Here is a 27,235-nt window from a genome sequence, read left to right as displayed (position 1 = left end):
TCTTCTACTGTTATCGCAGTGGTTTTACCTTATGTAATTTTAATGTTTGTTTCTCCTCTGTTGTATAAAGTACAACATAATTGGTAGGACCCACTTGACTAAAGTATATCTGATAGGACTTGATGTATCTGATTTTTCAGCAACTAATACATAGCAAAACAAAGAAAACCTTTTTCATCTTACTCTTTCAGTGGTAGTTTGCTAAAAGTAAAGACAGGCAGCTATTTAAGTTGCAAGCTGCTTTTAATAGGATGCTATTTCTTAAGAAACGGGGCTTAAAAATAATTTTTAATTCAAGAAGGAGGAAAGAATATTAATAAACTAGAGCTCTGGTCCTGTAACAGTAACATGCATTAGTTGCTTTATTTACATTATTTGACTATATACAAAATCAGTAATTGTAAGGGTATATAAAACTACATCTCTACCTCAAAAATATATAAAACTACATCTTCACTCCATCACAAGTACACATGTAATGATGTTGATACGAAGATACTTGCACAAAAATATATTGTTTATTATACTACTGTACAGGTTTAATTGATTTGATAAAGAGTAATTGGAATCGTGCTGGAAATGGCTAACTGCCCATAAAGTAGCAAAATCTTTGAAATGCTCTGCCTTCTCATCATAAGATCCTCAGGGCAGGGACTTTCCTTATTCATGTCTGTACAGATCTTATTTAGGAAAATGAAGCAGAATTATTTCCACTCTCAATTTTAGGCTAAATTAGTGCTCTACAGTCAATGACATAAGGAAGGCACTTCTATGGGGTTATTCAGACCATCTGTGTCAGAAGTCAAATTGCTGCCCCATTTTAGGTAGTCTGAATTGCCTTACAGAAGATTCCCATCTTTGTCCATTAATCCATGCAATTTAGGAAGCCTGCTCACCTGTATAGAAAGTTAATGTAGCTGCATATAAATTGGACAGTACTATTAAAATTTCTTTCTACAAGACCAATAGAGTATAGGTATGCACTTCACAGCCAGGAAATAATAAAAGCCACTGCATCATTTTTACCCTACTGTGTTTATTTGCAATTTAACCTAGTCTTGTATATTCTCTTACTGCTCTCCCCCATATTTATGTTTAGATGGCTGAGAATATAAACACATTACTTATTTCTCCTTTTAAAATCTGACATGACATTAATGATTCACTTGATTCAATTTTCTATATAAACCCTACTCTACCCCACCCCCCACCAAAAGAAAGAAGTGAAATTCGGAAACATAGGATTAGAAATTACTTTTTGAGTCACTCAGTCTAGTTCCCTTTAATAGGCAACCATGAAGTCTCTTTTGTAAAGTATGAGGTGCCATCCTAAAGCCAGTGAGGTTATTTACCCCATTAGTCCTATTGTAAGGCTGTTTTGGAACCTTAGTTTCCTGATGGTTGGAAATTTTCTTCTAATTTACAATATAATGTGTTTATACCAAGTACATCTACTTGTGCCTTGACTATCACTAGCCTTAATCTAAATAATATCTTAGTTTATCTCTGAAAGATTTTTTTACAGAATTGAATTTGTTCTTTTTTTCCACAAGAGCCAATTCTTTTAGTCTCCCCTTGCAATACATGCTCTTTATTCCTTTCATCATCCTAGAAGCATTTTGGATTGTTCCATCATAGAACCATAGAATAGAATCATGAAATGGTTTGGGTTGGAAGGGACCATAAAGGTCATCTACTTCCAACCCCCCTTCCAACCCAACACTTTCCACTAGACCAGGTTCCTCAAAGCCCCATCAAACCTGGCCTTGAACACTTCCAGGGAAGGGGGCTGCCACAACTTCTTTGGGCAACCTCTTCCAGCATTTCACCACCCTCACAGTATAGAATTTCTTCTTTATATCTAATCTAAATCTACCCTCTTTCAGTTTAAAGCCATTATCCCTTGTCCTATCCCTACACTCTCTGATAGCAAGTCCCACCCCATCTTTCCTGTAGGCCCCCTTTAAGTACTGGAGGGCTGCTATAAGGTCTCCCCGGAGTCTTCTCTATGCTGAACAACTCCAACTCTCTCAGTCTGTCTTCACAGGAGAGGCGCTCCAGCCCTCTGGATATAAGATAAATAATTGCCAATGGTAGCATGATTCAAATGATAAGAAGGGAAACCAGGCTTTTTTAATCTGTCTAAAAAAACCCAACAAAATATTTACACCAGTCTTGCTGTCAACCTTTAGTTTTGTAGAAGGATGGATTTTCACAAGTGTGGCACATATCATTTGTGTGATATGTTGAACTTCTAGAAAGCAAGCTGCTAAACAAAAAGTATATAAGGAATTTAATTGTTATAGTGAAACCTCCATGAAGAGGAAACATTTGCAATAGAACTGGATGAAGATCCTAATTTATCTCTGCTTATTGTACAATGTGCAGATTTTACAGCATTTGACAAAGAACTTCATCTAAGAGTTATATTTTTCTAGGCCAATAAGGACTATACTGAAGTTCTGCTCCTACCTGGTTAATATAAACCAACTTATTTCACTTTACTGATAGCAGATGTTTAATGCTGATGCATGTGAACAACCATATGAGCTCCACAGCAAAAGTTATATAGATATCAAAGGTTGTGTTATAAATCATGGTTATACAGTAGGTTATACAGTAAGTCTACAGTTACTTCATCAAGATTTTATGAGTTCTGTTTAGCTTAAATTGAAATGCTTATATATGTGTATGTATAAAAATATATATTTATATAAATTTAAAGAAAGACACTTAGTATTTATTTTGTCTTAGACCACTTAGAACACTACAAAGCCAGAATGATTTTAATGGAGTTGCTGTTGATATACAAATTAATTAGGCTCATAATCAGTAGAACCGAAAAAATGAGAGAGTGCTGATAATAATGGATGAGAAGCATTTTCATATCCACACCCCCAAGTTTGAAAATCTTTAAATGGATGAAATCAGAGCATTTAAAACCTTAAACCCACATCTGGGGTTTTGTTTTCAAAAGTGCCAGTCACTCTGGATATTTCAGTTTTCTCTGCACTTGATTGGCAAATCCAGGTCTCTGGGGGTGACCAGTTATTCTTAGTGCTGACTATTGCTGTGCATCAGGTCCTAGATATTTTAAGATAATCAGCCCAAATGGCATTTAAATTCAAACAGCTCCTAAAACCCTACAGCCCTTCTTTTAATTATTAAGTACTACTCCAGTGAACTTTATGAAATCTATTTAATTTAGGGGCCCAGGTCTCAGTGGTAGAAGCTGAACTATAACACTCTGACTGTGCTAACGGTCGGTGAGATCATTTTCAGCACCTAAAGCCCTGTAAACCCTTTTCTTCTCTCAGCGTGCACCTTGTCTTTGTACCTGTCCCTCGACTGGCCATGTAATGCTGGTAGAGCCACCCCTGCCCCATGAAGCAGCCATGCCCTTCCATCATGGGACTGTATTCCAAAGGTGCAGCAAGTGAAGTGTGGTTGGATGGGAAGCCAGGACCAGCAAGCTGTGGAGTTACTTCTATGTGGCTTTCTGTGCTCAAGCCCTTCTCACATAGACAGGTTTCAAACACAGAGTGGAGAGGAGACAGAGGCAGCTTGGCAGAGCCACACAACAATGAAGCTGGTGAAGGGTCTGGAGCACATGTCGTATGAGGAGCGGCTGAGGGAACTGGGGTTGTTTAGTCTGGAGAAGAGGAGGCTGAGGGGAGACCTCATCGCCCTCTACAACTACCTGAAAGGAGGTTGCAGAGAGCTGGGGATGAGTCTCTTTAACCAAGTAATAAGCGATAAGACAAGAGGGAATGGCCTCAAGTTGCGCCAGGGAAGGTTCAGACTGGATACTAGGAAGCATTTCTTTACAGAACAGGTTGTTAGGCATTGGAATGGGCTGCCCAGGGAGGTGGTGGAGTCCCCATCCCTGGAGGTGTTTAAGAGTCGGGTCGATATAGCGCTGAGAGATATGGTGTAGTTGGAAACTGCCAATGCTAGGTTAAAGGTTGGACTAGATGATCTTCAAGGTCCTTTCCAACCTAGATGATTCTGTGATTCTGTGATTCTGTGAACTGACTTCAGGCCCTGGCATGAAGCAAAATTCCTGGGGGTCAGATTAAGAGACCTTTAATGTGGATGGTTAGAAGGTCTGGGTTTAAAGGCATCCTGTCATATTTGAGAAATGAAACTCTCATCAACATCACACAGGCCTAGCAGCACTGAACACAGTATTGCCTAAATACTTACAGAAGCTGAATACCTAAGATAATGAATTGAGTTTAAATTGGACATTAAATACACTGAACATTTGGCTTTGAAAAATGAGTAGAAAACTAGGAGTCATCATCACCAGACAATAAATAAATAATAAATATAAATTAACATATTTTAAATTTAAAACAAAAACCACAAAACCAATCTGCTAAGTACCACAAGTTAACTGCTGCCCTCTTCACATTGTTCTTTTAATTGTCAGTCATGTAACAGACATTATCCTGGCACCATGGGTTTGAATCTTGGTAACTGACTTGAAGAGAGTGGGAAGGATTTTAATTTTTCAGAAAAGCAGCAGGTGGAAAGTGACTTGGTAAAGATGACAGTTGACTGAAAAAAAAAAAAGCAGCTGCCTACTCTTTACCCAAATACATGCTCTTTGGAGCAGCTGAAACTGAAAATTTTGACAGTAAAGGATGCAGCTTGCTTTGCTTCATGCTATGTCATCACATCCAGCATTAACAGCATACATCAGCCAGAGTATCTTCTTCACAGAACATGCAAAACATTTACAAGCTGCTGTGCATCAGATACACTTTAACGCAGTAACTGCAGAAAGTGGAGGACCTCCTAAAACGTACCTTTTGTTCTGCAATTAGCTTATGGTTTCTCAAGCAGGAAATCAGCTTCAGAGCTGGTGGTTTTTCTGCAGCTAACATAACCAACGTAGGAATTGTTTGATCTTTGCAGGTTTTTAAACGGATAGTTTTGTGCACAGTCAATGGAGAGAGTTAAATATCTTTGTAGCTACCTGAAAATATCTCAAAAAGCTATAAATAAATGATGTGGAAATTACTGAAATGAGAATTTCTTCATATTCCTTTTTTTTTAATTCTACACTTAGCTGTCTTGAGAGCTTGTATATTTATGAAAGATTGAAACCAAACAGAAGAAATAATATGCTTATGCAATAATCTAACTTTGTTTCCTCTAAAACATGAACAAGGGAAGTTTTGCTTGTTTGAGGATTACATGATGTAGGTTATTTAAAGAAGTATCTGACTGGTAAAGGGAAAACTATCTAATCTGAAAAGGGGAAGAGCAGTCCTACAGCTGTGGCACTAGAATTGGTGGATGCCAGTCTTCCATTCCTGGCAAAATTTTCTCTAAGAGCATGTAAAATTCATAGTTTGTTTCTATTGGAAATGTCTCATTTTCACTTTTCCTTTCTGACAAAAACAGTTACAAATACCACAATCTCAAAAGTGCAGTATTTCTTTATTTTGCTGTATTCCTTTATTTTTTTTTATTTTTGAAGGAAACATGAATTATAAACATTTACTTGATAGAATACAGTACTCACAAGATATTGTGGCAATTTAAGAGTAAATTAAAATTGGATGTAGCGTGGGAAGCTAGGATGACATGTAGTGTTTTCACCTTGACAGCCTTTCACTGGAGGTGGCACAGCAAAAGATCTTGACACATCTTGACACCAGTGTGAATGCCTTCAAATGGAAGGCAGGTAATTTTTTCAGATGCAGTAAGAATCTAAACTTATTGGTAGTCATGAGACAAAAAACCAGAACTTCTTCATTTCCTAGTTGAGTGTTGATCTTATGTATATTTTTAGGAGCAAAAGTAAGTAACTAAAAATAAAATACATTTTAAAATAACATATAAATAACATATATGTAAAAATAGCTATGTATACATAGTTAGAACTAGTTTGCCTAGTAGAGTAAAGCTGTGGGAAAAGTCCAATATGGCAATTTGGAAAAATGAGCTATTTGGAAATGTTATTTTAAAACCAGTGCAAAATTCCAGAGATCACAAAAAATGGAGGAAATTTAAGTATACAGCAGCAGGTTCTTATTTGCCTCTTTCGTTAGCTGTCTCAAGAAACTTTTCCGTTCTTTTGTCTTCTGAATTGCTGCTTTCTCTTAAGTTCTCATTCTCAATGTTTTTAGTCTCTTTCAGACATCTTTTACGTTTTCTTCTAAAAGAATTGAAAATAATAGATGAGCAGACACTTAATTCTAATCCTGTAAAAATAAACAGTTTTACTACATGAAGTTTCAAGTTTATTTTAATAGGATTACAGAGTACGTTAACTAAATACAGTCAGTTTTCATTTCTAAGGTGATGAGGAATGAGATAACACAGTTAAAACTTACATAATACAATACTTAGGTAGTAAAGCTAGAAGAATAAACGAAAAGATTAACCCTTGAACAATGTTTAGCTGTGAAGTGCAGACACTTTCAAAAGCCTGCAAGCTCACACAGTGAGGCATGCCACATACCTGTGTATTGGCAAAGGAAGCGGCAGAGGCATGGTCATGTGGTGCCTCACCCAAGTGACAAACCCAGAGCCCCAAGGGTGGGTCATGTATGACCACACCAGACATACCTACACTGCAGACATCCACTTCCCATAGTCATGCACAGAAAGCTGACCCGAGCTTCTCTGCACCCACAACATGCTGAGTCTGTGAAATGGATTAAGATCCACCCACAAATAATAGAAAGGTATCTATATGTGTAAGAGGTTTCAGGATCGTGGCTTTGTAGGTAACAAGACTGTTTCTAACTACATCACATATAACCCTTATGACAGTGAGATATCAGTGCTATTGGTAAAAGTAACTGTAATGGAAATAGGAGTAATAAATGTGACCTTACTACTGCCACCTACAATAATGCTGCATGTTTGTGTCTGGTTTTCTCTAAGAGTTTGTCAGAAGACTATTCAGATCCGAAAATGGGTGATAAAGAAGTTATACTGTTGTCTCTTAAATCAGTCGCCATTATCTAAATTGAGGTCTGTTTTTTTCTCCATCATATTTACTAACCAGTCCTGACTTGTGAAAATGTACTTGGTGAATTGGTTGAACTGTCTGCGAAAGCCTATTTGAAGGTACGCTCCCCTTACTGATTTGCTCTTCAGTACGAGCTGACTCAATAACCATTAGAAGTCTTTGTGTTTATTACAAAGGTAACAGGATCGGGCCATATAGGAGAAATGTATGTTCAAGTCACACAGTACAACTGTTTCCACCCAGTTCGAATTACTGATGCTTTATGAAAAAACAGGTTGCATAGGTGGATGGTTAGTGGGACTGAATTTCAAGAGACCTGGATTCTATATTTAGCTTAGCCATTGACCTCCCTAGACAAGCCGTATCATCGATCTGTGCCTCTTCTACCTAATAATACATGCTGTCTTGTTTATTTGGATTCCAAGCTTTTCCTAATAGGTCCTGTCTCTTACTGGATTTACATAGTAGCATCTAGCATAGGCAGGCTAAAATGCTAGTTAAGTCCAGCAGGCACATCTGTAATATAAATGTGTAAAAAGAAAGAGAAGGGAAAAAAATGAAGTAACAAAAATATCAGTGAATATTCTTGTTCACATACAATTATCTTTTCTACTGGAGGGGAAAAAAAAAAGTGAATTTGTATAAGGAAATTAGATTAAAGCAACTCCAAAGATTAAAATAATGGAAAAAGAATTGGGGGAATATATTAAATAAACCCACAGAATATCTACTATCCTTTAAACATTCAGTAGACAGAGAGCCTTTTAGAGATGGAGGTTTAAGAGGAGCCCAGGACCACACAGCAGGAGAAAGACGGAGTTAAAAACAGGGGCCAGATTTCCCATCCCAAGCACTGGGGTATCATAACAACCCCACAACAAACAACTATGTAACTGATGAGTATGGGATGACATGGGGGGAAACCAAGGAAGGAAGGTCTGTGTGTGCTCTTCAAAATAAGTTTGCTTAAAACCACACATCAGGTTGTTGTTCCCAGGCCAAAGAGTGCACTTTGATTACAGATATGCACAGCAGAGCCCTCCAGTGACATATATGTCACTATGCAGTCTATGAAACTAAACAACAATACCATAATGAATATTATCTACCGATTTTATTTCTTTGGGCACTCTCACTGTTATGTTGAGAGTATGTTAAAACAGCTTATTTCTGCCTCACTACACACAGGAAAACCCCATTCCATAAGAGAAACAGAGAATGGGGTTATAAAAGGGAATCTGTGGCTTCTGTTCTCTGCTGTATTCCAGTAAAGGTTTCCTTTGAATTGGCAGATGAAACTTAGTTACTGCTTGTTTTTGTCCAACCCCAACTCTAGCTCTAGATACAGCAGCATGACCCTCAACCCTGCACAGCGTTCCCAAAACTACATACACTCAACTGCAAAATAATGCAGTGATCACTGTATCTAGAGATACATTACACTCATAAATTGTTTAATTATAAGGCTATTGTGAAAGTAGTTTGAGACAACTGATCTGTAGTGATGAAAAATACTTCTATAACACTCAAATCCTTTAGCACCCTTCAAACATTCCAGAAACCAAAGGACACTAATTGTGTAGGCATAGCTTTAAGCTTAAAAACCTTTTATGCAAGAAATTAAGTCTTCATCAAGAAAATAACTGTTGAAATCTTAATATCTTTCAATGACAGCCACATTTGAAGAGCAATTTTATAGCATAATGATCCTTGTTGCATAATTTGGACGGGCTTTTGTTCTCATTTTAATTTCCCGTACACAGTTTGCTTTACTATCTCTCCTTTCCACACCGATTGAAAGGGAGAGATCAAAAGTCAGGAGAGAAAACATCAAGATATGGGTCTGGAGTTAAACTTCTAAAGATTTCAGAATCAGCTCCTACTTCAAACATGCTATGGCATACTGACTAAAGCCTTGGGAGTCTCATATAAGACAGGCAGCTGCATTCCACCTGAGATCCCACTGTAGGCACAAGTCCAAAATAGCAACTTTAAAATCCCCACTCAGCTTCCACCCAGGACTAGAAGTATCTAAACTTCCTGCTCTTTGATTTTTACATTCTCAAGGCATCTAAGATATGAACCTGCCCAGAAAATGTGCCAGAAGAAGAGGCATTTTTTTTCCCTTCTGCTTTACCTCATGTCACAGGTTGTCTGAAATCTAGAAACTAGTTCCTTAGTCTAAACCTTCCTCCAGTAATGATCTCACAGGCTTCCTCAAACTAGGCCTATAGGACTGGGTAGACTCTAAAATGGAGTCTCAGATTCTTGCTTTATTATCAGTGTAGCTGGAGGAGAGGTTTATACTCATCTTTTATACAATTTCATAACAGTTACAGCATTTGACAAAGAATGCAATTGTCATATTTTTGTGTCCAAGAGAGTCAAACACACATCATTCTTCCATTAGAAAAAGTGTCTAACTATCAGTTGTTACCCTTAGTACATAACTTGCTGGATTGTGACATACAAGAGGTCAGACTAGACAATCTAAGAGTAATTTCTGGCTTTAAACTCTATGATAATCTGTGAAAACTAATGTGTTGCCATAAACAAACAAATAAATAAATAAATAATCAAGGTATTTTCCCCGAGTCACTACTTTCACAACGTGATAACAATTTGCTACAGCAACAATGAAAAACTAAAATCTTGTCCTTCTAGAATATTTGTGACAAGTTCTGTGACACAAGACATGATGCTTGGTGTCCCGTCTAACTTTTGCCTTGGGGTCTGCCCAAGTCAATGCCTCTGTACTTTCAACTGACTTAGGATTTCAGCAGGTCAGCTGAGTCCTCTATACAGTTTGTGAAGCAATGCTGATCTCAAGTATTCTATAAATGTGGAGTAATACACAAGGAATCTTAATTTCCTTTCCATGTACAGAATTATACCAGTCTGAAGCTGTTATTTCCTCCCAAGGAAGTTTTATTAACCGTTAAACTCTATAAACATAGGTCTTCAGAATGAATGCATTGTCTCAGCAAAGCATTCTCAGCATGATTGTTTCAGTGGATCAAAAACCATATCTCTTCAGAGAAGAAACCTATATTGGGTTTGCATGGCAAAGTTTTGGTAGTGGAGGGGCTACAGGGGTGGCTTCTGTGAGAAGCTGCTAGAAGTTTTCCCTATGTCAAACCGAGCCAATGCCAGATGGCTCTAAGATGGACCTGCTGCTGGCCAACACCGAGCCCATCAGCAACAGTGGTTGTGATAACGTATTTGCAAAAAAACTGCTGTGGAACAGCAGCTGGAGAGAGGAATGAGAATATGTGAAACAGCTCTGCAGACACCAAGGTCAGTGAAGAAGGAGGGGGAGAAGGTGCTGCAGGCAGTGGAGCAGAGATTCCCCTGCAGCCCATGGTGAAGACCCTGGTGAGGCAGGCTGTGCCCCGCAGCCCATGGAGGTTAACGGTGGAGCAGATCTCCACCTGCAGCCTGTGGAGGACCCCATGCTGGAGCAGGTGGATGCCCAAAGGAGGCTGTGACCCCATGGGAAGCCCACACTGGAGCAGGCTCCTGGCAGTACCTGTGGACCTGTGGAGAGAGGAGTCCATGCTGGAGCAGGTTTGCTGGCAGGACTTGTGACCCCGTGGGGGACCCACGCTGGAGCAGTCTGTTCCTGAGGGACTGCACCCCATGGGAGGGACCCATGCTGGAACAGTTCGTGAAGAACTGCAGCCTGTGGGAAAGACCCACGTAGGAGAGGTCTGTGGAAAACTGTCTCCCATGGGAGGGGCCCCTCACTGGAGCAGAGGAAGAGTGTGAGGAGTCCTCCCCCTGAGGAGGAAGGAGCAACAAAGACAATCTGTGATGAACTGACTGCAACCCTCATTCCCTGTTCCCCTGCACCACTCAGGGGGAGGAGGTAGAGAAAATTAGGAGTAAAGTTGAGCCCAGGAAGAAAGGAGGGATGAGGGGTAGGTGTTTTAAGATTTGGTTTTATTTTTCATTACTTTACTCTGATTTGATTGGTCATAAATTAAATGAATTTTCCCAAGTTGAACCTGTTTTGCCCCTAATGATAACTGATCTCTCCCTGTCCTTATCTCAACCCACAAGCCTTTTGTTATATTTTCTCTCCCCTGTCTATCTGGGGAAGGGAGTAATGGAGCGGCTTTGGTGAGCACCTGGCATCCAGCCGGGGTGGACCCACCACAGAACCATACTGCCTTTGGTTCATTTTTCAAGCTGACTAGGCAATGAGTCAGTATGTTTCCAGATGAAGTGGGAACTGGGAAGAAAGATCTCTTGAACTATGGTACACATGTAATGGACATAAGACACTTGCAAGTCTTATGCAAAAGCAGGAAAATATACAACCCATCACTCTTTCCTGAGAGTGGATGGGAAATCATTTCTCCACATAGCAAATACTGACAAAATTGTTCAGTGACTCAACTCCATTAATAACCTCATAGAGCCTAGCATCTGCTTCCCTTACAGCTCAAGTCACACCATTGTATCCTAAAATAGTGGTTACCCAAATAAACTGAATTCTTGACACAGAGTTCTTAAAAGCCTGGATTTTGCCTTGGATATAAAAATTCCAACCCTTCAATGAATTAACTATTATTTCAAAATTAAAGTGTCCTACCAGAAACATTCCATAATCCTCTAAACGTAGTTTCTACTTACGTAGAGCTGAGAAAAGGAAATTAAAATTCCTATTACCTAAGTTCTAAGATTCACAAGATATCAGGGGGACCCAGTTGAAAAAAATCAGTTTCTCCTTTACCTACCAGGAATTTTATGAAAGGGATGTGCTGGAAAAAGAGCTCATATCAAGTAGGATTTAAAAAGAAAATGGAGGGTGAGAAGTGAGACAAAGAGATGGGTTTTATCTTCTGAATGCCACTATAGACCCTTGATTCAGACTTGGTTAGAGGAAACTATTATGGTTTGGAGTTTTTTTGTCTGATAGCAGCATTAAATCTATGGTATTGCATCCTTCTTTCGTTTTTTCTGTTTTTTTTTTTTTTTTTTTTCTCTGAAAGGGAAGTAATTACCATTTAGCTCTGCCCTGAAGACCTTGCTTGAGACTGAATAAGCTATTGTCCCTGCATTTAGAGAACAAGCAGACTTGCAATAGATGCCTTGAGAACTTGCTGGGGAAATCTGCAATCTTTGCTGATGTGAGAAGAGATGCAGGAGCAGCTAAGACTCAGATTTCCAAATGAGCTTGTATGTCTGCAAGATATAAAAAACCAAAAGCATTTCTGTACAGTAGTGGCCAGGTAACTGTCATTATCCTACCTATATCCTTAGACCAGGTTTGTAGATAATAGGTCTTGTAAGACCAACTGCTTTAGGTGGGGGGAAAAAAAAAAAAAAGATAAGCCTTTAGGCACTCAGGCTCTTTTTCAATGCTAAAATAAAAATACTGGGTATGAAAGCTACCCCACCCCCCCAACAAACAAACAAACAAAAACCCCAAAACAAAACATCCAAAACAAAAGTTAGAAACTATTTTAAATTGTTATTAAATAAATCTGTTATGCCAGAATTTCAAACTGGTTTTTCTTTGTAAAAACCTAAACATAGGATTGCTATCCTAAATAGAAACAAAGACTGCTACGAGTATCTTCTCTGAGGAATGGAGTACTCTAGGAAAATTGAATGGGGGTAAATGATTATCCACCCTGAGGCTACTTATCCTGAATTATCAATATTGCCTAGGACATCAGCAAAGCACTGACTGTTTTTTCTATCTACTATAGGCTACTATTTGTAGAACTACTAAAACTTTTGTTTTCTAGTATTGTTAAACAAAAGCATGTTTTCTAGGACAATGGCTTGAATTCTGGGAAATCTTTCCTGGGCTTTTGGATGTATTTAGGTATTTGAGTCCCCCCCTGGATTCCCATTTGTCATACACATATGTTAAGGTGGAAATATGCATCATCAACTTCTGTGTTAGTTTTACCCTCCTTTTACCTTTCACATTTCTGTTAAATAAACCTTATTTAAACTGGAGAAGGCAACTCCTGCCTTTCCATTTTGACTCTTCTTTCAGGGTACCTCTGGTCTTTTTAATGTTACTAATAAGGTAGGAAGCAAACCAATTGCTTCTTATAACTTTTAATTCTAATGCAATATTTGCAAGCTACTGAGGTAAATGTTACTAGTCTTCATTTATTATTTCCATCCTGAGCAGACCATCAGTTGGGCCACCTTGCTTACATGTTGCCTAAGCTGTCCCACAGTCTGTGATGTCAATAATATATAAATATATATATATATATAAATTTATATATATAAAACTATTCTAAGTATGTTATGTATCAATCTATACTTTAACTCGTGAAGTCAGCTGTGGTTTAAGCAGCAGATGTGAAAGTCTGTGGCTGTTTAGACAGCTTGTTCAACTCTGCTTTTATTTTAAAGGTACATCCTGCAGCTTAATGTACGGATCAATGTTTTGGTTTTACCACAGAAGATTCTGCATTGAGGAATATCTAAACACATTGTAATTGTTAGAGGTATCTTAACTCTTTTATTTTAAATTCTGTGCTTTGGGGTTGAAAACAACGGGCGAAGATTGCACATCTAGTTGTTAAATCATTGTATCACAGGTAAATTGCCAGTTTCAGACCATTCAACCACTCAAGTACAAGAACTGGAAGTGAGAGAAAACCAGAAAAGAGAGAACTGTTTTCCTACTAGTCTTGTTAAAGATAAAATTAAATGTATTATAAGTCCAAAACGTTATGCACACCGTCAAGTGTAAACTTTTAGTTTCAGCCATGCTTGATAACACTTACAACAGAAAGTGTCTATAGAGTTGAGTTGACCAGTGTGGTATCATCAGTAGCTAAGCTGCTTTGAATCAGAAGCACTCTTTAAATTTCACATGCTGGTTTCCAAGACAGTATCTGGCTTCAAAAAAATTGTCCCTCTCCTTAGTGCGGTAAAAGGAGTTTTTCAAATTTCTCAGCCTAATCGACAAATCTTGTTATTTTCAGTCATTTTCCGATTCTTTGTTTTCTAGCAGAGTTCCAGATAATGTGGTCAACTTGAAATCTGCTCACAGTCAATTGATTTATTCTAATTAGTATTTGAAAGTATCAGAAGTACTGTCTCCAGCCCCAAACAAAAATAGGTAAAATGTTTCCTCAGTGCAATAAGCATGGAAGGTTAGTCACTGACTCAAGATCCTAGCATTATACATGTTAGAATCTGCCTATGAAATCTTCAGGCTTTTCCGAAGTTTCACCTATGTAAATTAGAGATGCAAGTATCTTTTCCCTCACACGGTGTTTCCTCCATTCCTTCAAACATGTAGTCTTGCAGAGTAAATGCAGGAAAGGTACACTGTATACTGCTGTTCTCTAAGAGCGGTCCCAAGATTTCATTAGAAAAACTTATTTGACTACACCACTAGTGAATGTAAAAAACAAATTCAATTCTACTTTTCACAAAATAAAGTTTCAGAATATTTCAGACAAAATACTGATGATTCTTAGTGTGGAATATTCAAACTTGAATGAGTTAGCTTTGATCTGCCCCCAAGAAATCTATATGGAGCAAGCTCAGATACAGAGTTAACAATTTATACAACTGATACTAAGGTTTTAAGATTGTCATATCTAATTTTCTGCAAGTCTCTTCAAAAACCTGAAGTGACAAGATGGTAAGTCAAGACCAAATTCATAACCCAAATGAAACGTGGATTAAATAGAATTATTCTATCCTCAAGCCATGGTTCAGAAGAAATTCATGTTGAATGTCAGTGTGGAAGACACTCTTTCTAACCTTATTTTCTTCCTCCAGATACACTTTAAATCCTCTTCCTTATTCTTTTCTTGATCTGGAATTAGTTTTCATCAAGCTAGTTACAGAGATTGGTGATATAGTTAACCTTAAATGTTGAAGGTATTCAGAGTATTCAGATTGTTTTGCTTCTGACATAATTCTGAATGGTTGCAAGCAGAGGCACCATTGCATGAGACTGATTCCCCCCTAACACTTTCAGTCTTGGGCAGCCTTGTTTACTGAAGACAAGACAAAGCAGAGGAAGTGGGAGATGGAAAAGGGACATAAGTAATATAAATGCAGGCTGAACAGCATGGAGAGATGACGGCTGGGAATTAAGAGAGAAAGCCAGGAAGAGGCAAGAATGAGTAAGGATGTTCAGAATAAACTGTACTAGTAGTCAGACTCTGAGGACATCAGTGCATAAACATCCCTCATGCAGCTACTTTTCGCAGTTTCTCCTGGATGTTCTGCCTTTCTGCCCTTATGATCTTTCTTTTCCATGACCTGCCCTTATGATCTTTCTGCCCTCAGCTTGTTTGGTTGAAGAAGTAAGGCAAAGTCAGCCCTTGTATTGCCAGAATGAGGGATACTTACATTCTTTCCCACCAAGTTCTGATTTGTTCAGGGAGGGGTACTTCGGAGTAAGGTCTGGTTTCTGTACTCCTCATGATGTTACTGTGCTTGTTGAATTAGCTTGTTCTGCTTCCTCTGACTGAGTTTCTGGTCGGTTTGACCAGTTGCTGTTCTGAGTGGTTACTGAAATGAGACTATTAGTAAACATTTGACTTCTTTTTTAAAACTAATTTCTGGAGTAGCTTCCAAAATTCACAAAATGCCACGCTAAACATAGGCGGTCATGAGGGGTTTTTTCTCCCAAAATGTAAACATATACCTATATATGGATAGTGCAAAAGAGTGTCTGTGTGTGTGTGTACAGATACATTTGTGTATTACATTCTGAATGTGAAAAGGAGCGTAAGCCTGGCCCTCCTGATGACAAAAGAGAGTTATGCCATTTACTTCATTCAGGACAGGATTTCACCCATAGCCTCTGAAAATTGTAATTATTTAAAATGCCAGAAGTTTGGCATGTCAATTTTTAGACAATTCGGGGGGGGGGGGGGGGGGGGGGGGGGAGGGAAGTAGCCAAATAGCTGTTAATTTAGATTAGAAATTTAGATTAGAAAAAAAAAATTCTAATTCAATTTTGAAAGAGTGTAATAGATCTAAGTCGAGATGCTACAACTGGTTCCAAAATTAGATGCCTAGTTCTTATTTGTGACGTAATTTTTCTGCTTCAGTCTCTATCCGTAAATAAAGCAGAAATATGTTAAAATAGACACTAAAGGTTATTAAAATATTTGACAAATGTTTTTGAAAAAATTACTATATAATACTGTGGCTTTAAATATCTTCTGCAAAATGTAAAAGGATTATCTCCATCACTTTTTGGGGGAAAAAATACAGCACATACTATCATCATGTATTTTTTCTTAGGTGAATACTGAACTGAAAATACTTGACATGAGAAGTATTTAGACATTTACCAGATCACAGCTCCCTCTTGTGTAATTCATCATTACTACAGAAAGCTAAATTAGAGATTGCTTAAACTAAATTCTATAATACCTAATTATTTTACTAATTTACTTTTACCTTTCTTATCAGTGATATTTTAGGCTTTGGAATTTCATAGTTTCATGCAATTTCAATGCTAGGACAGATAATACTACTTACAGTAAGGCTGCACTGAAACTACATTTAGATGAATATTACTTTTGCTCAATGACATGATTTTGATGTCCATAATCAAAATCCTGGAGTTTTACTGGAGATGTCTAATCTGGTATTTATTATTGTTGCTAGGTCTTTCTTCCACATAACTTTCTAGGGGCTTTTTCTGTTTATATTTTGATGACTTTTGGAAAAACTCCAGCTATTCTTTTGTTTTAGTCCCTATTTTTTGTTTCTATAGGTGTTCAGAGCACCATAACGTGGTTATTACCATTCTGTCTAATCTTTGACTTTTTTTCTATTCTCTTTCTCTCAGTGAGGGAAGACTCACTTTAGAACTAGTACCAGAATATGTATAAAGGAAAAGCTGGAAAGCTTATTTTTGCTACAGTACTTATTTCTGACTCTACACAGAAAGATTGCATTTCCATTAATTTGGCTGTTATTAACACCTTTGGAATAGAAACTTTGAAAAAAACCCCAAACAACATAGTGCAAAACCCCAAATGACCCTCCTGGAGAAGCTGTATGAGAACATAGTATGGAATAGATAAGCAAACCCAAATTTAGAAAGTACAAACAAATCTGGTGCTAATGGTTTAACAGCCACTTAAAATTGTGAACTGTGGGTTTGTCCACAGAAACTCAATCATTTTAGCTGGATCTGCACAGACCAAAGCTATCGTGGGAGAAAGTAACATCACTGACCAAAGCAGAAGTGAAAAGCCTTAATCTCTTTTAACCCCAATATACACCACCATTGTAATCAAGTAAGGTTGCCATCATTTATTCATTCCTCCTTGAAGAATTCCGTTTAGTCACAAAACTGTGGTGGTTTACTATTTTAAATTGAAATTTATTTTCGAAGAAGCAAACAAACATTTATTTTCCACTAAACAACCAACCCCAAACTTGGTAACACTGGCCTGAAAATTGCTGGGGCTGAGGGGAAGGAAATGTGGTGGTTTTAGTGTTTGAGAACGCTCCGGCTTGCCGCGCCTCTTGTTCTACCCGACACCCGGCAGCCTCCCACAGCACCCGGCCCCGGGAGCCCGTCCCGACCCATCCCTCCCGTTCCTCCACGACGACCATAACACCCCCGCCGTGAAGGCCTACAGGCAGGGCCTTTAGGTAGCCAACGTGATCGCCGGAAGGCGGCGCGCGGGGCCCTGGGAGCCGAGGGAGGCTGAGAGGCGGCGTAGGAGCCAGGCGCGGCCGGGGCAGCCCCGGCTGGCCGTTGAGCGGCTGGGGCCTGATTTCGAACGGCCAACGGCCCAATCGGCGGCGCGGGCGGGGTAGGGCGCTGGGTTTGAGCCAGGCGGTAACTGGCGGGGCGGGAGGTCGCGATGGTGCGGAGCAGGGTCTGAGAGGCGGCGGGGGGCTGGGGAGCGAGAGGCTGGGGGGCGGTGGCGGGCGCTGAGATGGCGGAGCAGAGGCGAAGGCTGGTGCAGCTGGCGGTGCTGGAGGAGCTCCGGGCTTCTTACGGGATTAAGGTGAAGAGCGGGAGCTGCCTGGCGGCGGCCAAGCAGCCGAGAACGGCGGCCGCGGAGGTAAGGGCAGCGGTAACGCTGCGGCGCTCGCGGAGGGCACCCGCTCCCCGGGGCGGGTCGCGGCGGCGCCCGGTGCTCCGCCGCGGCGGGGTGGGGGAGCACGGCGGCCGCCGCTGTGGGAGCAAAGCTTGCAGAGGCCCGGGAGCTGGCCCGCTGGCCTCGGCGGGGCCCGGTGGCCGCCGATGCTGGCATCAGTGGCGTTACCGTAACGCTATTGCTCCTGCTGTCCCCTGATAGGGCATAACCTCCCCTCGCGGGGAAAGGTATTAATCCCTGCAACGGGGAAAGTCGTTTTCCCCCCCCTGCTCCTCAGCGAGCAAGTGCTCCAGACTGTCGTCAGGATACCGTTGTTGTGATTTAGTAAGATAATGGTTTGAGTGATGCTGAATTCCGGCCCTCCCCAGCCCGTTTAGGGCCTGAATATTGCAAAGCAGACCAGATGGTGAACGAGATGTGTTCCTCTGTTTGTTAATGTAGTTGCTGTTCTCTCAAACACGCATGCATGCTGCTGGTCTGTGTAAGAGCTTTTTACACTCTGCTGTGCTTCATGTCACTCACTGTAGAATTTAAATCTTAGTCATTGTATTATTTCTTGGAATACGTAACTACGGTGTAGTTTCTAAAAGCTTTATGTCTTTTATTTTACTTGATTCCATAGATTTTCAGTTTGAAGGGCTTTATTTGCATGGTTTCTTAGTACAAGACACGACTATGGGCATTTTGGTATAGACAGATCTGGTCTTGATTTGCCTGTGCTCTGAGGAATGAAATCTGTCCCGTCACCTTAAATGCCTATTTTGAATTTGTTGAAGGAAAAATGTGTTTTCTGTCTCAGGGCTCTTATTTAAAACTAAAGTATCATAATGGATGCCAGCTTATACAGTGCTAAAGTCCATTTCAGACCCCTGATCTTCTGGTAGAGTCCACTTTATAAAGCATGGACCACTATCAAGTCCTAAACAAGATCCCTGTGTAATTGGTATGGCACAGAACTGAGCATTCTTTGAATGAGCTTTCTGTAAAGCTGAGAAGATATTACAAAATGCTGCAGGAACTCTTGGTCAATGTAAGCCAAAGAAGTTACGAAAACACATGCTTGAATTGGGTTGTTTGGAAAGGGAGAGAGCAAGAGTAAAGTTAGACTTAGTTTCTTCCCCCTTGTCAATATCAAGAATGTGGTTCTAGACTGGGTTGGGTTTTTTCCATTTGAAGGAAAGGTAGTAAGAACTGTGAATAATATATGTATGTCATAATAAAAGATATCTATATAGCTGTCTGTAGTGCATAAATTTTTTACAAGGAAGAAAATGTATATTTAAATACCAACAGAGCAAGGTAGGAAAAGGTATAGAATAACACTTGTTTTGCTGGGGGGGGGGGGGGGGGGAATTCTATTTCTATTGTAAGGGAACAGACAATTTTGTTTTAAGAATTTAAATCACAACTTCTGATATTTCAAACAAGATCTAGTAAAGTGAGGATATCAGCTATGAATTTTAAATGTTGAATTACAAGCCACTGCAATTCTCTATTACGTAATCTTGTCAATACAAAAAAATTTATATCTTGGAGTTGACTTTATTTTTGTACTTTTAGTAGCAACCTGGAATACAATGGCAAACATGTTGCTTCTCTTTCCTTATTGTGTTATGCTTGTTCTGTGGGATAGATAGGCCCAAGGTGGCATAATGGGTTAGTTGCTGATTAACTATTTTCCCAACATGGTCAGCACTTCGAATTTCAGGTATAAATGACTAAGAGTTTGCATTCATCTCTGATAACAAGTTGGGCATGATCCCAATCCTCTTCTGGTTGGGGGAGGGGCTGGCTTGCATGTTCTGTAAATAGAAAAGAGGTGGGGCAAAGAAATAAAAATACGAGTTGTTACATCGAAATGCAGACTTTTATGACTGAAACAACTGTGCAGTAACCTCAGATAAACATTTTAAAAAAACATAGGTGAACATCAGTAGTAATGACTGAAGAAATTGCTTGTTTTCTAATATGTAACAAATACTCTGATGTCTTGCTATAAGGCAATAGAGTTGTAAGTTTCTTAAATACAAATGCTAAATCTGAGAGTTCAGAACAGTTTTCTAGACTATTCTGTTGAGTTTAATCTTCCTTGAAACAGAAATCTGTTTCACCTCAGGTGAAGAAAAAATTAAACAAACCCCCAAAAGTTATTTTAAATGTGTTGTGCTGATTTTTAAGAAAAACAGGATTTAGTCAATTTGAAAAGGTGAGGTGAGATTCCAGAACAGCCTGTTTAATATAGTCACTTATTTGTGGGCCTTATAGGAAAACTGACTCCTTGTAAAATAAAAAGTGTAAAACATACTGCAGAAAACCTTTCTATTCTTCACAGTAATCTAGGGTGTTACCTGTAACTAGAATCAGCATGGGCTTAGATATCTAGAGATGATAGTGCTTCTCTTGACAATACGTCTTATCTGTCTTATCTGAAAGACTTTGGTTTTTGTCTTAACCACCCTTCTGTTTGTACTTTGTGGAATACATGCTTTTCTGTAATATATCGTTGGGATTCCTATCAACTTTTGAATAACATTAATTGAATTTTGTATTTTAGGGTAAAATCTTTGGAATATCTTTTCATGCGTTACCACAATCACTTGTGCCAGATTATGGTTATATTCCAAGGTAAATTAACACTATATTTAGATTTACGCTTACTTTGCTGTCTTCATAGTATTGAACTTGTGTCAGAAGATGGAACATAATATTTATTTCAGGCCTGCTAAAGCTTATAGGGGTATAAGAATAGTTTCAGTTGGGGAAGGAAAGATGCAGAAGTTAGATGTGGAATTCAGAACCATGCCTATCATGCAGTTGTATTTCTTTATAGTTCTTGTCATTGGGGAAAATGATCCTATATATTAAGTATTTATCATGAAATAGTTTTTCTGGAAAAAACAAGCTTTATTCTGTGTTGGAAGTATGTTACTCTTCTTTCCTCAGCTTTCTTGTTGATACTTGTGAATATTTGGAAGAACATGTTCATACTGAGGGACTCTTCAGAAAGTCTGGATCTCTTGTTCGTTTAAAAGCTTTAAAGGTAAGCTGCGCTTCACTTGATCATCTGCATGTTTTCAGTTTTGGACTCTTTTCCATCATATTTGAGTTTTAATATTGGAAGTAGACTGGTAACATTACCTGCTTTAGAAATGAGAGGAGATCTAGTCCAGACACTGGTGACCTTCATCTTTTTTTTTTTTAATCTCCTGGTAAATTTTTCAGCTTTCCAGATGGTGAGAATACACTTTGTGACTGAACAAACCTGTCAGCAGTTGTGCACACTGGATACTGTGAGGATATTTGTTTAACAATGTTCTCCCAGAAGGACATGTACCTGGGAAAGCTGTAAATTAACATATGTGGCCTGACAACATATGTCTCTTTGTAGATACTGTAGTTAGGTAAAACATGTGAAGGCTGAAACTAAAAATGGGGAAGATGTGACTGTCTTTTCTGATACGGGCTAGAGGATTAATGCCTGAACTTGGAAATCTGACTATGCTGAAGACTTCAAATCATGTTTCTTATGAACAATTTCAGAGTAAACTGGATCAGGGTGAAAACTGCCTCTCAGCTGCGCTGCCATGTGATGTTGCAGGGCTTCTTAAACAGTTCTTTAGGGAGCTGCCAGAACCCATCCTTCCACCTCACCTGCAGGAAGGCCTTTTAAGAGCTCAGCAGCTGGGAAATGAGAAGAAAACTGCAACTGTGTTGCTGTCGTGTTTGATGGCCAACAGAACAATTGAAGCTTTGAGATACTTTTTCAACTTTCTGAGAACTGTCTCCCTAAGGTCAGTATAAAGAGAGTGTTTGTAAACAGCTCCCAATTCCTTTAATGACTTCGCTTTCCTTTCTTTTCCTTCGCTGTAACTTTCTGTGAGTGGTTTGTGACTTTAAACTTTCTTATCTGCAGTCATTCACTAGAATTCACTCTTGGTCCTTTCTTTCATAAATCCAGCGTTTTCTTCATGGCACTTTATTTTGCTGGAGACTTGGACTTCATTCCTTTCTTTCAAAGCTGTGTTCCTCATGCTTCTTGAGAAAACAGAAGGAGGGACTAATAAAATTAACATAATCTAACTGATACCTTGCATTCCCCAAAACTGACCGGGGTCTATAACCTCCTGATTTCAATAACGTAGTCATGCAGTATGTAGCCTAGGGTGCGTAAGTCTACACATTAATCTTGGTGTATGTGCACTAAAGTGAATGGCTCCATTTTTTTTTTTCAACTGCTTTTGTTTTATTTGGTCTTTTCTCTCTCTGCTGCTTATGTCCTAATGATTTGTGTAAGAAACCCTTTTCTTGTTAAGATCCAGTGAAAACAGAATGGATAGCAGTAATCTGGCAGTGATTTTTGCTCCCAACCTCTTGCACTCGAATGAAAATGAAAAGATGTCAGCCAGTACAGAAGAAAAAATTCGTTTGCAAGCCGCTGTTGTGCAAACACTTATTGACCATGCAGCAGAAATCGGTAAGATGATAAATGTTTATCAAAATGATTTGTTGCGCATACTTGTATACAGCTTTTCTTTTCACCTTTTTAAATAACTTCAAAAAAAATGTTTTTCAACTAATTCAGGACAAGTACCAGAGTTTATCTTGGAAAAGATTCCTGCAATGTTAGGTGTTGATGCCTTTCAATCTACTCCCTCACTGTGGGGCCACGAAGACAGTGAAAATGAATCACCCAGTGAATGTAAGAAGAGGAGACACCGAAGTGTTGGGGGTATGTTGTGTGAAAGTCAGCAACTAAAACAGAATTATTTTGAGACTTCAGGTATGCTGATCCTAAGCACTTGCTTCTTCCACAAGCAGAACAGATGCCTCTGAAACTTTTTGGGTTTGATTTGCAAAATCTATATAAGACTTCAGTAATAGCATCACTTTATTGTATATTTACTGAGTTTATTCTAGTGTGTCTGTTGTCTACCAAAGAAGCTATTTTGCTTGTGTTCACATCTGTGAAGCTAGATTAATGTTCCACCTTTTTGAGTCAACTTCAGATCCGGTTGCAGAACACTGATGAAGTAAAGAGGTTTGGATTTTTTTGCTAGTTTTGAAATCATACCTGCACACTCAAAGATATTGCGTACTTTGATAAGTCAGGTCATGAGAAGGCAAGGATATAAATGGTGTGTGTGTTTTGCAGTAGAGTAACTGTATTTTCAAGTATAACTCCCAACTGGATGTTATTGGATACTTTGTGCTCTGATAGGGATCTGTTGGGTTGGGGTTTTTTTGCAGTTTAGATATTCCATAGGGTTTGGGGTTTTTTTGCCAAATATGGACAATCAAAGGGTATATTCTCTCTTCTGCATTCTCTCTGAGGAAATACTATGGAATATGTATGCTTGACTTGATTCAGATCCACTGTAACACTGATCTTGTATGTATTGCTACAATGAGTATGTATTTAGCTCATGTACCTGGAATATTAAACCTGACAGCGATTGACATTAAGGCTTTACTATTGTATATGTTTAGCCAAGGCATGGGGGTTTTTGTGTAATATACTTTTCTACTCTGAAGGAGGGAGATCATCCTGGAGTTTCAAAGTATTAAGTGTTTGTGTATGTTAAAATTTTGAGGAGAAGCAGTTAGAATTTGTTAATTCTGTAGAGTAGGTTCTGGTAGTAGGCAGCTTCTACTCTTTTTCCAGATGTAGTAAAACATAGTATTACTGCATTTTATCTATTTTCAAAGATGAGTTTTTAAAAACTACCTCATATCTACCAGATACCATAAGTAGTACTGCAGGCTTATAGTTCAGTAAACTTTGCTATGAACACATGGAAATACCGCTGTGGGTTGCAATAGCACTTAGTAAAAATACTTCCATTTTACACTTTTAAAAGCAGGAAAACTTCATGCATATACTCTGCTGGGTTTAATATTGCCTTAAAAAAAACAACCAAACAAAAAAACCCAAACAAAAACAAAACCCACAACACACCAAAACGAAAACACAGAGCTCACAGAAAAGTTGTACGTTATTTCTTTGCAGGACCAAAATTTCATACTTCTATTTGGGCCTAACTTCAAAGCTCTGAGAGCTTATTGGCTTCAAGATGACTGTCCAGTAAAGGGAGAAAGTCTGTGAGAGACTCTATGAGAAAGACTTCAATGGATACCTTCTAGGTTTGCCTACAAGAAGTCAGAAGGCATATAATTTTATAATGACCAGTAGAATTTTCTACAAGAAACTTCTGTTGTCTGTGCATGAATCCTTTGTTGGGTTTTTTTAAGAAAAATAGAATTTTTCAGCTATTGTGAAAGCAACAAAAACTATGTTGGCGAGAAGATCTGGACTAGAGTTCTTTACATAAAACAGCCATTTTAACTGATTTGCTCTATTTCCCTCTGAAAGAATACAAGTTAAACTTGAGTTGAAAATAGAGCAAGACAAACTTCATATTTAAATTTGATTGCTCAGTATGTCTTGCATTTCAGATATTGTTAGTGGAGCACTGAATAAATTTAAATCTAACAGAACACCCTCCACTACACCTCAACAAGATAGAAGCGGTAGGTATTGCTGTGTTTGTACTAAATAAAGCCCATGCAGTATCTTCTGGATTTGTCGACTATATTCCACAATTTTTTTTTAACTGAAGAACTAGAACTTAGTTGAAGATAAGTGATTATGTTTAAATTGTTTAAAACTTTGAATATAGTTATATATTTATTGAAGATACTGCATTTACTGGAGCAGCTTGGAGCAGCTACAATCACTGCAGCAGTGGGCTGTGCAGTTCTAGGATTATACAACTGAACTTGCGCTTTTTATCTAACGCACACTAAGGCTTCAGTGCAGTAGTGCAGCATTTTATCATCTTGGGAATGAATTTGCCAGGGTTGAAATTCTTTCATTCATACTCTGTCTCTTAAACTTGCAGAAGATGACCATAGTGTTTTTTTCCTCCTAATACCTATATTATTAATGTGTGGGTTTGGATTTTCTTTTCTGGTACTCTAACTTGGAAAAAAAAAAAAAAATCCTAAACTGTATTGATTGCTTTGCCTGTTCAGAATGCATGCACTTTGGCTAAGCTTTTAAAACTCTGAAAGAAAATTGTTGTAAAAAAACAAAACAACTGTTTATATTTTAGTAAACTCTCAACCTTTTAAACTGTTATTGCAAATTTGGTTGTCTTAATTTCAGTCCTTTCATCGGTGACTCCAGTGGTTCTTACTCCAAGTACCAAGCGTAAACTTCCAACTGATTGCTCTCAGGGCTTGTCCAGCAAGAAGAGAAGATCTTTTAAGCATAGTTTTGCTTTTGAGTTGTTACCAAGTAGCATTTTTAACAGCTCAACACCAGCATCAGGTACTTCATTTTTTTTCCTTCCCGCTTAAAGTTGTTGTTGTTTATGGCTTTAATTTAAATAACAGTGGAAGTCAAAGTATTTTCAAGCCAGCACTCCACAAAATAAGCAAACAAATCTGTGCTCTTTAAAAACCTATTCTTTATTGTATTGCGTTTTTATCTGAAAAAATGTGACTGTTTTTAAGATCATGTAAATGTGGTTTTTCTTCCTGTAGTTCAGTTTGAAGCAAGTCCTTGTGTGTCTCTTGAGTCATCACAGACATCACTGTCTCCTTCAACTGTTGGTGAAAATCATATGTCTGGTACAGGGAACAGAAGAAGTAAAAGACACGCAAGCAAAAAATTATACAGGTAACTTGCCTTAACTCTCAGAAATTAAAGATAAATTGGAAAGGTAAGTCTAGGCCCCTTGACTAATGATGTGTAAAATCTCAATCTGTCTTTAAAATGATCTTTTTTGGTGTTCAAAACATACTAAATTTTTGTAGTTAAAATCCTAAAATCACCAGATCTTCCAATATGGCAAAATGGAGCTCAAAACAAAATAAGATTTGGTATAGTAGCCTCCTGTGCCTATTAAAAGAGCTTGGCAAGAAGGCAATAGAAGAAGTAAAACTAGAGGAAAAAAACATAAATGTCAGGATGTTTTCATTACCCTCATAAAGAGTTTTTTACATGTCACTTCTTCCCATCTGTCCTCCCAGGGCTGAATCAGGAAAGACTGGTTGTTTTTCTCCAAAGATTAGCCGAAAAGAAATGGTTCGTAGGTCATTACGCTTGAAGTTTGGTTTGGGGAAAAGCAACAGAGAAATGGTAAGCTGCTTCTGACCTAGTCTTCTTGTTACTGTGCAGATTTTAATCTGAAGTTTTGGGCACTGCTTTTCAGTAGCAGGAAGGACTTACTTGGTAATGGAGGGATCACAGCATAACTGGGCCTGCTAGGAAGTACAAGGAGCCCTAGGTTTGTTTCCATAGCAGTAACTGATCAGCTTGCACTGGGTTTGGCTGGGATGGGGCAAGAGGCTGTGGCAAGGGGACAGCTGACCTGAATTGACCAAGGAACTGTTCTATGCCATATAATGTCATGCTTGCTAATAAAACTGGGATGGAGGGAATTTTTGCAAAGTAGCCACTGCTCAGAGAGTGGTTGGGCATCAGTCTAAACATTGTGAGTAATTGCTTTTGCATCACTTGTGGGTTTGGGTGTGGTTTTGGTTCCCCTCCCCTTGCCTTTCCAATTCTCTCCCTCATCCTGCTGGGGAGTGGAGGGGAGTAAGCAAGCCTCTAGATGGGAGCTTACCTGCCAGCTGGGGTCAACCCACCACACTTGTGATCACTAAGTCTCACAGTTCCTGAAATTCTGGTGTTACAGAGCCTACACACAGAATCACTGTGTACAGAGTGTGGTTAAGCCTACCTTACTGCAGATGGGTTGTTCCCTACCTAGGTCTACAGAGAATCGAAGGAAGATGAAGCATGGCCAAGAAAAGGCTGCTATGACTGATTTGCATAGCCTTTTCCTGGAGGCTCCTCTGTAAATGGGATTCCAAATCACAAATTTATATGAAAGTAATTTAACACCTTTTGTTTGTTCAAGAATATGGTATCAGGATGTGTGGTTGGTAATAGATCTGAAAATATTGGAAGGCGTCTTGCAAGTCAACAAGGTCTGGAAAGCAGAACTGAATGTGCAAAGAGAGATTTACTCTTCAGCCCATGTATCAATGAAAAATTCCCTAAGAAAGGTAAGTATCTAATAGAATGTATTAGATTGGGAAAACTTTTGCTTTTGTAAAGCAAAAGTAACTTTACAGGTAAAGGTATAAAAGCAAT

The 27,235-nt window shown here is 38.8% G+C and overlaps 1 protein-coding gene across 6 annotated transcripts in view; it reads left to right on the top strand.

The window, feature by feature from the left end:
* The window catches only part of ARHGAP11A (Rho GTPase activating protein 11A), a 59,297-nt gene that overhangs the window by 26,086 nt on the left and 5,976 nt on the right, over positions 1-27,235 (top strand). For 2 of the 6 annotated variants that reach the window (XM_074824490.1, XM_074824485.1), the window contains exons 1-11: positions 17,906-18,036; positions 20,627-20,697; positions 21,016-21,112; positions 21,613-21,863; positions 22,386-22,546; positions 22,655-22,801; positions 24,526-24,600; positions 25,238-25,402; positions 25,618-25,753; positions 26,107-26,215; positions 27,000-27,147. In XM_074824490.1, the coding sequence (XP_074680591.1) occupies positions 17,908-18,036; positions 20,627-20,697; positions 21,016-21,112; positions 21,613-21,863; positions 22,386-22,546; positions 22,655-22,801; positions 24,526-24,600; positions 25,238-25,402; positions 25,618-25,753; positions 26,107-26,215; positions 27,000-27,147 (1,489 nt within the window). In that variant the 5' untranslated portion in view covers positions 17,906-17,907. Of the gene's footprint in view, positions 1-17,905; positions 18,037-20,626; positions 20,698-21,015; positions 21,113-21,612; positions 21,864-22,385; positions 22,547-22,654; positions 22,802-24,525; positions 24,601-25,237; positions 25,403-25,617; positions 25,754-26,106; positions 26,216-26,999; positions 27,148-27,235 lie in introns of those variants that run through there. The other 4 variants (XM_074824488.1, XM_074824487.1, XM_074824486.1 and 1 more) reach the window with 4 other exon arrangements.

This window comes from Strix aluco, chromosome 4 (genome assembly GCF_031877795.1).
Source record: "Strix aluco isolate bStrAlu1 chromosome 4, bStrAlu1.hap1, whole genome shotgun sequence".
Taxonomy (NCBI): domain Eukaryota; kingdom Metazoa; phylum Chordata; class Aves; order Strigiformes; family Strigidae; genus Strix; species Strix aluco.
The sequence above is the reverse complement of the archived record's forward strand: the minus strand, read 5'-3'. Positions and strand labels throughout refer to the sequence as shown.